The sequence below is a fragment of the Anguilla anguilla genome, chromosome 1, assembly GCF_013347855.1.
Source record: "Anguilla anguilla isolate fAngAng1 chromosome 1, fAngAng1.pri, whole genome shotgun sequence".
NCBI lineage: Eukaryota > Metazoa > Chordata > Actinopteri > Anguilliformes > Anguillidae > Anguilla > Anguilla anguilla.
In genome coordinates, this window is record NC_049201.1 from 13,074,675 (window position 1) to 13,088,570 (window position 13,896).

At 39.8% G+C, this 13,896-nt stretch overlaps 2 protein-coding genes across 2 annotated transcripts; one reads left to right on the plus strand and one right to left on the minus strand.

The window, feature by feature from the left end:
- Positions 1-5,598: 5,598 nt before the first annotated feature.
- Positions 5,599-8,049, plus strand: nfkbiab (nuclear factor of kappa light polypeptide gene enhancer in B-cells inhibitor, alpha b). The gene is made up of 6 exons (XM_035382848.1): positions 5,599-5,912; positions 6,426-6,531; positions 6,642-6,849; positions 6,964-7,052; positions 7,160-7,417; positions 7,577-8,049. Exons 1-6 carry the CDS (start codon positions 5,668-5,670, stop codon positions 7,610-7,612), a joined length of 942 nt encoding a protein of 313 aa, XP_035238739.1. The 5' UTR covers positions 5,599-5,667; the 3' UTR covers positions 7,613-8,049.
- Positions 8,050-10,662: 2,613 nt separating this feature from the next.
- psma6a (proteasome 20S subunit alpha 6a) lies at positions 10,663-13,751 on the minus strand. Its single transcript, XM_035385359.1, has 7 exons — positions 13,557-13,751; positions 12,795-12,889; positions 12,618-12,699; positions 12,268-12,423; positions 11,563-11,741; positions 11,054-11,148; positions 10,663-10,872 (listed from the first exon to the last, which is right to left on the minus strand). Exons 1-7 carry the CDS (start codon positions 13,630-13,632, stop codon positions 10,815-10,817), a joined length of 741 nt encoding a protein of 246 aa, XP_035241250.1. The 5' UTR covers positions 13,633-13,751; the 3' UTR covers positions 10,663-10,814.
- Between the last annotated feature and the right edge of the window lie 145 nt (positions 13,752-13,896).

Below are 13,896 nucleotides of genomic sequence, written 5' to 3' on the forward strand. Positions count from 1 at the left end.
TTTTATATTTTTTATATTTTGAATTTTGTATTTTACCCATACAGATATATCCAAAAGCTGAAGAAAAAATCAAATATATTTACTCGTATGAGTCACTGTATACAGTAAGTCACTAATTTCATCTCATTTTAAATTGAGCCAAGTTAAAATTCGCCTGGGGGAAAAAAAGAAAATCGCGATTGGTAATATATGCCAATGGCAAGGTAAAAGCTATGGACCCCCAAAATCCACTGGTTAAAGGGCTGCTTGAATCACCCAAGCTTAATACACATGGATCAGAAAAATTGTGTTCAAAATAGTAATGGAACAAATATTCAACTAAAGCAGGGGGACATTGCCCCCTAGTGGTGAAACATTGTACACTCTGTATTGCACACAATTTTATTATTATTATTATTATTATTATTATCATTATTATTATTATTATTATTATTATTATCATTATTATTATTATTATTATAGTTATTATTATTATTATTATTATTCATAAATAATTTCTGACACTCCTAATTTATCTTACATTACCTCTCACCTGGATTAGTAGCAGCTATCAGACAAACTCCCAAGGTATGCATATACATATATACATGTTGCCCCTAGGTATGAGTGTGTGAGGATCTCCCGTGACTCTGACAAAGGAATAAGCAGGTATAGATGGATGGATATTGATATAGTAATTTATTGTATTACAGTGTAAGCAACAATAGCAGTAGCATGGAATGATTTCTTGTTACTTCATAAACTTTATTTCATTCTACAGTGAGGCCTTTGGTAATATACACATTTCCATTTCCAGAAAACTAGAAGCAACATATTTAGAGTAAACATTTGAAGCTTAAGTTTAGCAACCATTGAAATCAATTAAGACACTGCTCATGTTTATGTTACTACATAGTTACAAAAAATGTTTGATATTTAGTTCTCGAGGTATGGAAGACTATTTTAGTCTATAATACTTACAATGTCTATTTTGCCACAGGTGTTTCAGAACAGGAAAAACTGGGTGTGAGACACATTCCATTCACATTCCAATGGTTCCCTTGAGTATATTGTTCCCTGGAGTCGAGACAGTACCAGCTAGGAATCCCCCTCGTCCCCAGAACAGGACGTACATACCTACAAATATTTGGTCGATGAAAGTATGGCATAGGTGAATGCTGAATCACTAGGCAACCACTGAATGAAGTGAAACTCTCTGATCAGATGACTACCTCACTGCTCACAGATGGAATCTCTCTAAAGACCAGGACATTCCTGTTTGCATCTTGTGTAATACATTTGTAGACTAGGACATTATATTCATTGGGACAATGGCTTCTGTATTCAATAAAGATATGTCTCCCAAATGATTGGGAACATAAAATGCAAAAAGCCATATTGCAGCCCATCCCTGAAATATATACATTTTTATTAGGCTATGTTAGTGGAAACCCAGTGGTCATTATATTATTTCTATGCCACACATAGTTGTATATATCTATATTTACCTTTATAGTTTAAAAGAACTGCCACTTCTCTCCACTAACTATCAGATTTGTTATAATGTATGCAAAGAATTCTGAGTAGGTTACATGAAGCCACAGTATAGCATAGGGTCAGACCTTTTAAGGGGTAGGTGCTCAAAGTGAGAAAAGGACACAACCCTTTTTTACGACAACCAGTTATTGTATAGAATATATTTAACCGAAATTAATGAATGAAAATTGATGACAACAACAATAAGGATAGGAATATAATTTTTTAAAATCAAATCCAAGGGGCACATTGGGTACTTGGGGTAAAAGGAGCAGATGCTTAAGCACCTGGAGTCCCCCTCAGCACGTGTCTGGTACAGCAGCTGATCAGTGCATTCCCTATGTGGCCTAAAAGACATTTTTACAGGCAAGCAGGGCACATGACTAAGGAACATGAGTATGCTTCTGTATTGAGAAGGAATATCCCTGTGCAGTTAATACATAACTCAGACATGAGTCAGCTCACCTGAGATCCAGTCCATTCTTGTCCATCTCGCCCGTCTCTTAAAGTGCAAAGTTCAATTACACCGATGAATGTGATATAACTGTGCTTCATTATGCTACTGTGCACCATCCATGCCAGCAAGAATACCTTCCCTGATTGTACCATAATTTACACCTGTACACATGTATATGTGATACAGGTGTAAATTACAGGTGCATTGTACAGATGTACTGGATCAAAATGTGGAAGGGGAGGGTCATTGTGAATCCCTTAATGAGGCAGCCCAGTTAACCTGATACTAAATGACCAGAGGTCTGCCAAAAACAGTAGTTCAGTGAGGTGATTTCCACCTTAGTCCAGCACCTGTTCCTGACCATCCCAATGGCAAATGAGGCTGGTAGCACTGCAGGGCCCCTCATAATCAGACATTTAACCACCCAGGCAGGGTGGCTATTAGTTTGTTGGATTGTCTTTGCGTCGTCGGGCACCCAGTGTCTGCTCTGGGGCGGGGCCCGGTAGCATGTCTGGTAGCAGCTGTGCTATAAATGAACTTTGCTCTTCAACAGCGTGTCAAATAATGCAGGGAGTGCCAGGACCCCATCATTATTGCGATCTCAGGTACAGCTTTATGTAAGAAGCCTACTGTGTCAGCATGACGCACGCATGCCATTCGTGACAATAAGCACTTTCACATTCACCAGTCCCCGCAGAGAGAGGGAGAACAGACAAGAATGGACTGGATCTCTGACGTGCTGACTCATGCCTGAGTCACTTACCAACTGTACAGGGATAGTCACGTTCTAACTGTACTGGGATATTCCTTCTCAGCAAAGAAGCGCATGTGTGCTGTTTGTCAGTAAAAATGTATTTTAGGGCACATGGTGAATCAGATGGGGGGTGCCCAATTTGTCCCTTTAATTTGATAAATTTCTAACATTATAGTTGCTGTCAATAGTTTTAGTGCCCATGCTGTGCTTCATTTTGGTAAAATTTATTATGTACAATGTGCACAGTTTTTTCACTTTGAGCACCTACTCCTCAAAAGGTCTCTGCATGAGCCTGTTCCTCGGACAGTCTGAAAACTGAACTATTGCACTGCTGAGTGAAAAGTAATGGTTTGGCCTATGTCCTTCAGAGGAGGGCTTGTGCTTGTCTGCGCTCTCCAAAATTGGTTGCAGTGACAACAAAGGCATATGAATAGAATTGGGCATTCCAAATAGAGAGAAAAGAAAAAGACTGAACTGTGGCGTTAAGGGCAGCGAAAGCGATACATCAGTATGTATCGCTTTCGTAGTAGTTCTGTGGCAAGTGACACACCTGCCAAGCTGTAATCTTCACCTCCTCCACAGGGAACAGGGATTCCCCAAAAATATTCCAAAACCCCACACTTCAGCGGACCCCAGGCACTAACTTTAAACATCCTGCTCTACGGAGCGTCAGAGTCTCATAGCTCAAAACTATCTACAATTGTAACGGGTTAATGGAAAACAGAAATATTATTTTTTTGCTGTTCAGCAGAATTCAGTTTTTTCTACATGCACAGTGTATGCATGATGCCAACAAATACAGCATTTTAGAGTACTCAGATAATAGAAAAATTGTAAAGTTATCTGAATACTCTCAACAGGAAAAAAAAATGCATGCAAAAGCTAATATTGAGACATAGTGTTCATAAGACATGAGGTAAATGCGGTCCTCTGTTGCATAAAACAACAAGAAGGATATCTTACCAAACTGTACATAAAAACATTGCATTTACATAAGAGGCTAATGAAAACTTGGAGTTGTACCAATCTAAATTGAAAATTATTATTTTTTAAATTAGATTTGTATATTATTTATCATCATTCTTAGCTTAAAACATTACATTATGTTGGTTGTGTAATATTCATTATTGGAAGAAATAGAAAATCCTTAGTTGCAAACAGTTTGCAATCCAAATTTATCTCCCCTGTGCCAATGCACGTTTAAGAAAAGAGATAGAATAACACTCCTGAAAAATATTGAACATAAACAGATTATGACTCCAGTACTGCTAGCTGTGTGCCTCAGCACAAGCCAAACGCACAAGAAGAGAGGAACTGGATTGTGTAACAACGTTGTTTCCCCTAGAGTTCTGCTGTAAACACCACAGAGCCCAGACACAAACAGAAGTGGATTTGATGTAAGCATTTTTTTTTTTCTTCAGAAAGTACTTTGCGTGCCTGGGAGTTTCTCAGGATATCCAGTCTAGCAATCACAAGATATCTCTGGGAACATTTTCTTTCATTTCAGATATGATTTCCCAGGTCTTATATAATGGTTTTATATATTCCCAGGTCGTATATGCTGTTATAAAGACATCGTACGTATGGAAACCCCTGGCATATACCAAATAAAAGTATTTTATTCGGCGTTACCTGTGAAATTTTAGATAAGCTCTGTAATGCAAACAATAAAAATACGTCATTCATTATCAGGCAAAATGGGAAAATTCGTTCTGTGTCTTTTTTTATTTAGGCCTATTTATTTAAAGTCTTATTTTTCAGCAACGGCATAGTGCAGACAAAAACTATGTTGTACGCACTCCACACCTTGTAGTGACGTAAAGACTACATGCACGTTACCACTAGAGGACGTATGTGGTTTTAAGCCAAAGCAAATAATTCTGCATGGAAACCGTTGCTATGTTGTTGTTGTTGCTTGATTTAAAAAAAAAAAATCCACCTCTGCATACGCACCATTATTGTGCAAACCGAAATTGTCCCTAGTTACTGTCTGATTGAGAAAGGTGAATATTCATATCCAGGTAAGTCATTTTGTGGAATAGGAATTTCCCCGCAGGTGAAATGGTGGAATAATATTAATCAGGGTGCCGCTGAATTGGTTTACCATCACATGGGATTCAATGATGGACAAGAGATTCCCCCATCTGCAGTTTAGTTTTACGCACGTCTAGTTTAATTTTCATACACTTGCAGTCAGTTATATTCATATAAGTGTAAACAGTTCTGTTTCAATAATGCAAAAAGTTTTGTGCTGTGCTTGCAAAAGGAACCCTGACAACAGTTAAATAAATGTTGCAATAAGAGAGCTATTTTACACAAAATAACTTATGCACTGCCTTTTCCAAATTCAGCACAATCATATTGCAGTTATCAATGCAAAACTTAATGTTCATTTAGAAGCACTTCACGTGTTACTTTTCCATGACCCTCGTGGGTTTTGTCACAAAATGATTAATAGTAACCAAACGAAGAAACTCCCAAGTGTCCCCTTGTGCATCCAGACGGGTGTTTCCACAACTAAAATATCCCATAGTCACTCATTGACTCCTATAAACTGGGAACACTAAAACTTCAAATCGCGCAATTATCTTATTAATTATTAAGAAAGAAAAATGAAACAAAATAACAGTGCTTCATCCCTTTTTACGTGTTATGTCCACATTTTGTGTTTCAAAATCCATTCTGCAAAATAGTGAACATGGATGTTAAAATTTAATTACACATCTGGGGGTTTCATACACATCTAGCTATGGGGGGAATTTTCATCAAATTCTGAGCTGAGTTTCCCAAACGCCGTTAACCCGATAACTCATCTGGAAATCCCCCACCCCAAGAAGCTCCTCCCACAATCTAGATTTAATGCTGATACACTCCACAGCCAGCTACAATTTGGCTGTAGCTGGTTACGTGAAGACGTTGTAGCCTACTACCAGAGTTCTAAATGAAAATGGATCGCTTTCAAGTAAGCAACAGCAACCAGTTGGATTATAATATGGATTCGAAACACGGGAAAGTGTTGCCCTGCAACGACGACCGAGTGGACAGCGGTGTTTATTCTTTGCAAGAAGAGGAAGACGCATGTAATGGCATTTTGAACGACATGAAAAGCCTGACTGTGGCTCCCGTGGATTCAAGAGAGTACACCAGCGAGCCATGGAAACTGGAAAGAACTGAAGACGGAGACACGTAAGTTTTTTCACTTATGCCTGATTAGCCGTTTGTATTGGGTTTTGTCCCGGCAATGAACATATTTTGAATAAGGCAAAAAAAATTGTAGTGCAAATGTAATGATTGTAGCAATCAAATAGCCTAACAAAATTTTTTAAACTGGAGAAAGTTTTTAAATCGAAAGGCTTATTTGTTCGGCAAAAGCGGAAGAAAAGTAAAGTTGAATTTTGGTTTGGAAAATAGAAATAAACACAGAAATACACTGCATTTATGTAAGTTGCAAGTATGTAGCCTAACCTCGCGCAGTCAATTTGGGCGGTACTTAAGGTAAGGCAAGTCTGGAAAGTCCCGGGCGCTCTGCCAGGAATCCGACGCCTTTAACGCACAAAATGTGTCAAGCCACTACTAGTGGAAATAGTTTGATTGGAGAAAAAAAATTCCTTGCAAAACTATAGACTGTATTGCTCACACGTTAAATAACCACTGTCTACGAATATTAGTTTTTTTAAAATTCTTTTTTTCCCCCTCCAGACTTCTTCATCTTGCCATTATCCACGAGGCAGAAGACTATGCAATCCAGATGATTCAACATTCACGGAACGATCCGTTCCTCAATGTACAGAACCACCAGAGACAGGTAAATGTCAACACAAGGATTGCATTTACCTCAAAGAAGTACCACAACACCTAGATGGGTATAGGGCTTCATTTCAGTGGCTGAATGCTTCTTCCTGGTTGTTTCCTCAGACTCCCCTCCACCTGGCAGTGATCATGGAGCAGCCTCAGATTGTAGACCGGCTCCTAAAGGCTGGCTGTGACCCCCAGGTGGTGGATGAATTTGGGAACACTGCCCTGCACATCGCCTGCAAGAAGGGATCCCTGCACTGCTTCAGTGTGCTAACCCAGGCCTGCACACAACAGCTTCAATCCATCCTGGCCACCCCCAATTACAGTGGTAGGTACACCTGGACCAGGAAATTGCACCTCTGCCTCTGTGTTCTAACTTCCCCATTGATGACTCAGGGTTTCTAGTCACCTGTCCCTGACCAGCTGTTTCATCTATTTACAGGACACAACTGTCTGCACCTCGTCTCCATTCATGGCTTCCTATCAATGGTGGAGATGCTTATTGAACTTGGTGCAGATATCAATGCCCAGGTAGGTGTCACCCTGTTCAAAATGCATTCCATTGCCAAGTTCTTTCATGGAGAGAAATGGATGTGTAGCTACCAGTCGTCTAACTGTACCTCCTGGTGTTCTCTCAGGAGCAGTGCAATGGCCGCAGCCCGCTTCACCTTGCGGTGGACCTCCAGAACTTGGAGCTGGTACAACTCCTCATCGCCAAGGACGCCAATGTCAACAGCCTGACCTATGGCGGGTACTCGCCGTACCACCTCACCTACGGGCGGCAGAACGCAGAGATCCAGCAGCAGCTGTATGAGCTCACAGATCATGAGCTGAGAGAGCTGCCAGAGAGCGAGGCTGAGGACAGTGACGAAGAAGCTCTGTCTGACGATGACATGGTAGGCTTCCACACAGCGTGCTTTTCTTAATGGTTTTTAAACCGGTCAATGTTAAGGTGGCAAATCATTTATAGATTTATCGATGCCGAGTTGTGCACGTAATGGCTGGGACAGTTCCGAATATTTCGATTCTAACTTGTGTCTCCGCTCTTTCCCCAGATGTATGATGACTTTCAGTGGATGGGGCAAAAGTAAGGCTGTGTCCATGTTACCAAACACAGTGACTGAGAGAAAACGGCAGCAGACCGATCCTGCGTGGCAGAGCATGGAAGGTGTGCAATAAGAGCACCAGACCCATGATCAGCAAGCAGGAGACCCGGTTAGAAAATCACCGGAGCGACAGGCATTCGTGCCAGGCGACAGCAGTTCTGGATGAGAGGGACAGAGAGAATCGGTGAAGAACAGAAGCATAGCATAAAGATGCCAAGAGAAAAGGAGACTCATACTTTCACAAAAGCACAAGCTAATATGAGACTGGACAGTTTACTGTATTGTAAATAGCTATATGTATAGATATCTATTTTTGTAAAATGTAAATATGTTTAAAAATGGTTTACAACACTATTATGTACATATTCACATGTGGACAGACCTAGCACACTCCTTTGAATTAAAGAAAATATATTTTAAAATTTGTGTTTCTGGTTGTCTTTGATGGTTGGGTGTATGACGGGTTTTGAGGTGGTAAATGGTGTAGAACTTAAAAGATGGTCTTCTAACAATGCTTCTTGACACATTAACCTCTGTGGTAAGAACACAAACAAACCTTGAATCAAGAGAACTAAAATATAGAGTTCAGGCCTTACTTAAGAAAACCATTATAAAACTGATCTTGTCAATTCTTTATGAATAGCCTCTCAAGACTGAAAAGAGCACACACAATCCCCTTTTTGTGTCTGCTGTTAAAGTACATTCAGTCTGAATAGTTGACATGGAAAGAATCTGACCATCTGTCATTAACAGTAAACTTTCTTAAGATAATTCCGCATTTGCTCTTGACAGACGTTTGATTTCACTCGAATTTCTTGTAGTGCAGACGCATTCATCTTGTAGCAAGCTCCAAAATTTCCCCGATGTCAAGATTCACTCATACTCCCATACTCTGCTTGAGGAAGGTAGTGTCGTAATGTTCACTGGAATATGAATGAGCAAATCGCGATTTCAGTGGGGACTGATACGTCAGTTTATGTGGGATCCGAAGTTGCAACATATTTTCTGCAATAGTGCTAAACTATTTGACTCCAAGCTACTGGAGTAGCTGGAGTTTGAACACTGAAGGCTTGATATGTTAGATTGTTTACAGTATCAAAATAAACTATTTTAAGTTGATTTTGAAAAGCTGAAAACACAATACTGGATCAAAATTATATTTAAAGGTACCTTAAATTAAGGTATGAAATAGACACCCTACTGATACCCATCTTTGATTGCACTCAATACAACATTACTCTGAAAAACAGATCTTAATCTCTTAATAAAGAGAGAAATTCCAAATGAAATCACTAAAGACCAAAGGTCCACTAGAAGACTATAGCTCATTATCTTTGTGGCTTGAGAAACGCCCCCTCTCTTTAGGTCTCTAAAATGTCCAAATATCAAAGACACTGGAATAGCTCTTCTCCCACTCAAATGTAAAACAACAAAATATACCATTATGACCCCTACACACAACCACACACACCTACATAACAGCAAGACAAACCTTAAACCGCGGCCATAAAAAAATCCTACAGACCACAGAACATCTCTGATTTCAGGTCACCTATACTGAAGGACTAATAACAAGGAGAACAGTAAATAGCCATATTATTCAGAAGCCATGAAATAGTCAATTGTTATGAGTGTTATGAGCTCAAGTTCTTCGGCATGATTCAGACTGAATGGTTCCCCCAGTGTGTCACGTCTGCTAACAGCTTCTTATTACAGTAAGTGCTAAAACCATAGGGGCTTGTATGTGGTTTCCCACCACATAAATGAATACTCATGCCCTTTCGGAATTTTAGATCTAATTAACATCCTTATAACCATAGCACCTTGAACAGTAAGGAACACAACTACTAATAATGTGTCAGATTACAAATTCAGGAAAAATTTACTCTGGCTGGATGCTATCAACTCACTCATAACTACTGCCGGTCTTAAACAGAAGGTAAAAGGAAATACGCAGGAACATACAAACAATTCACAAAGGCCGCTGGGACCTAGGGGCTCGGAGAGGCTCATATGATTCAATCTGATCCGAGAAATGACACCGTCTGCGGCCGGAAAAAACCAAACACGAGCGGAGGGGCGCAGGACTGCACTGATCACACAAGATGGAGGGAAAACAGGCAATGCAAATACGGACCTGCCTGTGAGAAAAGCGTAGCTTAAATGTAGGGCATGGTTTCCTTTTGGGGAAATGTGTTCGGTATCACTTTTAATGTACTTTCAGTACTTATGTTAAGGAGAGAGTTAGAATGTGTGGAATGAATGGGCAGGTAACATAACGAATGTCATGTGATTTAGGGGCACTGACATAGCCTGCCTGTACTGTCTTTGCACACTCAGCATCAGCTTAAAGGTGTTATAGAGGCTTCTCTTTTTAAACATCAACTACTGTTGACTATGAGAGCCTTATACATGCTTAAGAAAATGAAACAATATATGTGGTAAAGGGCCATGGAGATATTCTTGTTTTTTTTATTCACATGAATAATGTATGATCTCTTCTCAGTAGGCTATATAACAATTAACCCACACACAGTCCTCATCCCGTAAGTTGTGTTTTTGTGTTTCTTACACCGATGGAAAATTGTCACGTCAGAAAATGCATATGTACGCATACACGCACGCACGCACACACACACACCACCCAGCAAAGAGGTAAATAAACCCTGCGGTGATAATAAAACACCTACTGTGTGAGATTTCCTTGTCGTCTCTTTTGAGAGATCAAAAAAAAAAAGGCTGGTTAATAACATCAAATATGATAGTGAAAAATGGGAATTTTAAGTTGATGCTTTCATGGGACCACTTTTAACGGTAACACATTAAATGGGGGCTAAAATACAAAACAACTATTTATTGCTAATACTGTTTGCTCAGGAAAAAATGTAGTGTGTGAAAAAAACAGGATAATTTCATACATTTTTAATAAACTTTAACTTTTTAATGTTTATTGGAGAGAGGTGATAAATATTTAAAATCTCAGTTGAGGGGAAAACCCCACAAGCCCCATTTCCAGAAAGAAGACGCCGAAGAGATACGTTTCTCCAAAATGTCATCTTTAATGAAACTGGGTAAATAAACAGCAAACAACTTGTCACTTGATTGTTGACCTGCATTTAAATATCTGTAGTAGTGCTTTCAGGGGTCTTGTTCCGGTCTGGAACAGCATCGGAGCCAGTGGCTGGCCTCAGTCTCTCTCTGACAGAGCCATCAGGTGAACATCAATATCTGCCTCTGAAAGGATCCTAGTGAAAGCACAGAGGTATGACAAGGGCATCAGATCTCTGCAAGCTTTGTGGAACCTGGGCTGCCACTGCTTTCTGCAAACGCTTGTATAGAGGTTGTTATTTCCTGCTCCTATCTTGCATAGGGCTTTGATGTGCTCTGCATCCTTCACCGTAAGACATTGTTCTCACGCCGTCTTACCTGAATTTGGGCTCCTCCGTTGTGACCACTCCAATCTCCAACTCTGAGGGCTTGAAGTCAATGGACAGCACTGTTGTCAGGCAACTTATTGCTGTCTAGTGGGAACAAGAGGAAAAAACTTCAACCGAAAAAGTCAACTCAGCTCTAAGGGGAAAAAATAAGGGGAAAAAACATAGCAAAACATAACCAAACTGCACTGAGCAATAATTTCATTTTCAATGTTCTTCCTTTTCAACTTTTTACCCAAAGTGAGGTGCAGTTTAGCACTTCAAAAAAAGGAAAGGAAAATGTCACTTCAAAGCTTAAATTCATAATGAATAGGTTTCATTACTGCTCAAAATAAATTACCATAATTTTAAACACATTGGCCTTGTCAAATGTTCCCAGACAAACCATACATGCAAAAATATCACAGTGAAAGAAACAGCATTACATGCTGTGGGAGTACTGCCATTTTATTGCATTTCGCCCCACTGCTTACCACTTCTACTTACAGGAGGGTGTCTTACCTCTATCGTTTGTTCAAAGGTCCAGTCCAGTTTCTTCTTAACCTTCTTCTCCAGGAAACTGGTGGCCTCTGTCTGCTTCACCCCTGCGGCGGTAGCCTTGAAGCCACAGTAGTAGCCAGCGGGATCACATTTGTATACCTGAGGGCTGCGTTCCTCATCCACACCAATCAGAATCATACCTGTAATACATTTTAAAAAATCATTAAATCCTCATTCAATACTTGCAGTGCCTTATACAAGCAAGAAAAAGACTGCATTAAAAAAGAACGGTGATGACGTGGAGAGTTGGAAGAACACAATGGAATGATGCTGATACTACAAACGCATGGTGAAGACTTCTTTGTTTCATTTTTTAAACATGCTGTTTTGATGATAACTGTGATTTTTTTAAATTTTTTTTACCTTGTACATATCTGGGGTTGTCTGTATTCAGACAATGACTAGAGGTCACAACACGTGGGATTCAGAGAGCTCTTTCTACATTAGAGAGGTATGTCTTCCATTGCTTCAGTGTCAGTATTTTTGACCGCTCAAAATGATGCCATTGCTCACATGATGTAAACTAAGACACAGGCCTAAATTCACTTGATTACAAAATTGTGCAGTCACTCACAACCACAGTAGTCACAAAAAGCAGCAGTGGACAGTACACCACAATTGCAACACACAGTCATTCTGCATGCCAGAAAGAAGGGGAATACTTACAACACCCAAGAGGTCTCATCTCAGCGTTCTGTGTGTACACCTGAGAGATGTCGGCGATCCTCTTGCACAGCATATCCACTGGGATCTCATAGCCGTACTTGTACATCCAGTTAGCTGCTTCATAGCGAGCTCTCTGCACTTGGGACCTACTGTCAGCTGAGGGTATAATCAGGACTCATTAACACAGCATTCCAAGTCACACTAAGAGGAATAAAACATTTATCAGTGTTTCCCAGACAAAGCCAGTCTGTGTTATGTATATTTGTACATATAGATTATATATTACAAAAGGTTTTGCATCCACAAGTATTTGAATGGATTCACCCAGGGTAAAATTGTGAGCATCTTACCTGTCATGCCAGACATCACACAGCCAATGTTTTCAGTTATTCTGAACAAGTGGGTGACAGTGGAATCATCTAGTAACTTATCCTGTGAGAACACAGACCAAAAAAATAACTTTTTATCAAGTTTAGTTTCAATGAGTATGTTCAGTGCTGGCAGTTACTAAGTCCGTATGCACGTACCGGTACTTTTTTCTGTGTGACGACAACTGCGCAGTCTTTGCCCCGGACAGCTACAGAGGTGAGGCCACCTTGGTTTATAGCCTTGAATGCATATTCTGTTGAAATTAAAACCACGTTACGAGCACTCCATTATTATAAAGTACATTTAAAAGCAATCCATATGTAAAATAATTATTTTGTTTTTGTTATTATGTTAATTGTAGCCAATTTATCCATAGTGGTTTGCTTTTCCAATGAAAACACAGAATTACTTCAGCTGGTAGGCCTACACTCTGGTGCGAAGAAGACCCAAAGAAGCCATTCAAGCAGTAACATAATATAGCCTAGTAGATAACGTTAGTTACACTGATTAGGAATTGACCAGCTAATAAAAACGACTAATAAACAAACTAGCTTTGTTTGCGGCCTGCTTGCTACCTGCCGGGTAACTAGGTAACTAGTCTAGGCCGGTAAAAAATAAAGGTGGACTAGCCGACATCAGTTAGCAATTTTTCTTTATGCAAGTGACTGTTCTTCAAATATTTGCAGGGTAGCTAGTTAGCAAGCTAACTTATATAGCTATCGAACAAACAAGTTAATGAAGTTAATATTGGCCCAGCAACATGCACTTTTCAAAACCTAACAACAAAACATTTAAAGGCGATACAACAGAAGCTTGCTTTATTACTGTGGATAAGGAAACCCATAATGACTGGGCAAAGACGTTGTCAAAATTGCAGTAGAGAAGAAAGATAGCTCGCTAGCTTAGTTCCGTCTACTAACCTACTTGGTAGAGTCTACCTTCCGGGGAGAAGATGGTAATGTGTCGATCGAACCCTGCAGTAGATCCCCTGGACATCGTAATTTTTATTTAAGAAGTATTCAAGTATAAAAAGTGAAAACAACAGAGAACTGTGACACTGCATTAGACAGGGTTCACCCGGAAACAGTACTGTAACCACATGAAAATCATTTCCGGCGAGAACAATTTCTAGCAGCAGCAGTTCATTTCTTGGCGTTGGTCATGGAGCGTACACATTATGCATGTCTATGGGGTTGATGGGCCACTATTCTGATCATGACAGTACAGGTTTTAAACGGTTTTCAGTGAATTCTTTATAGT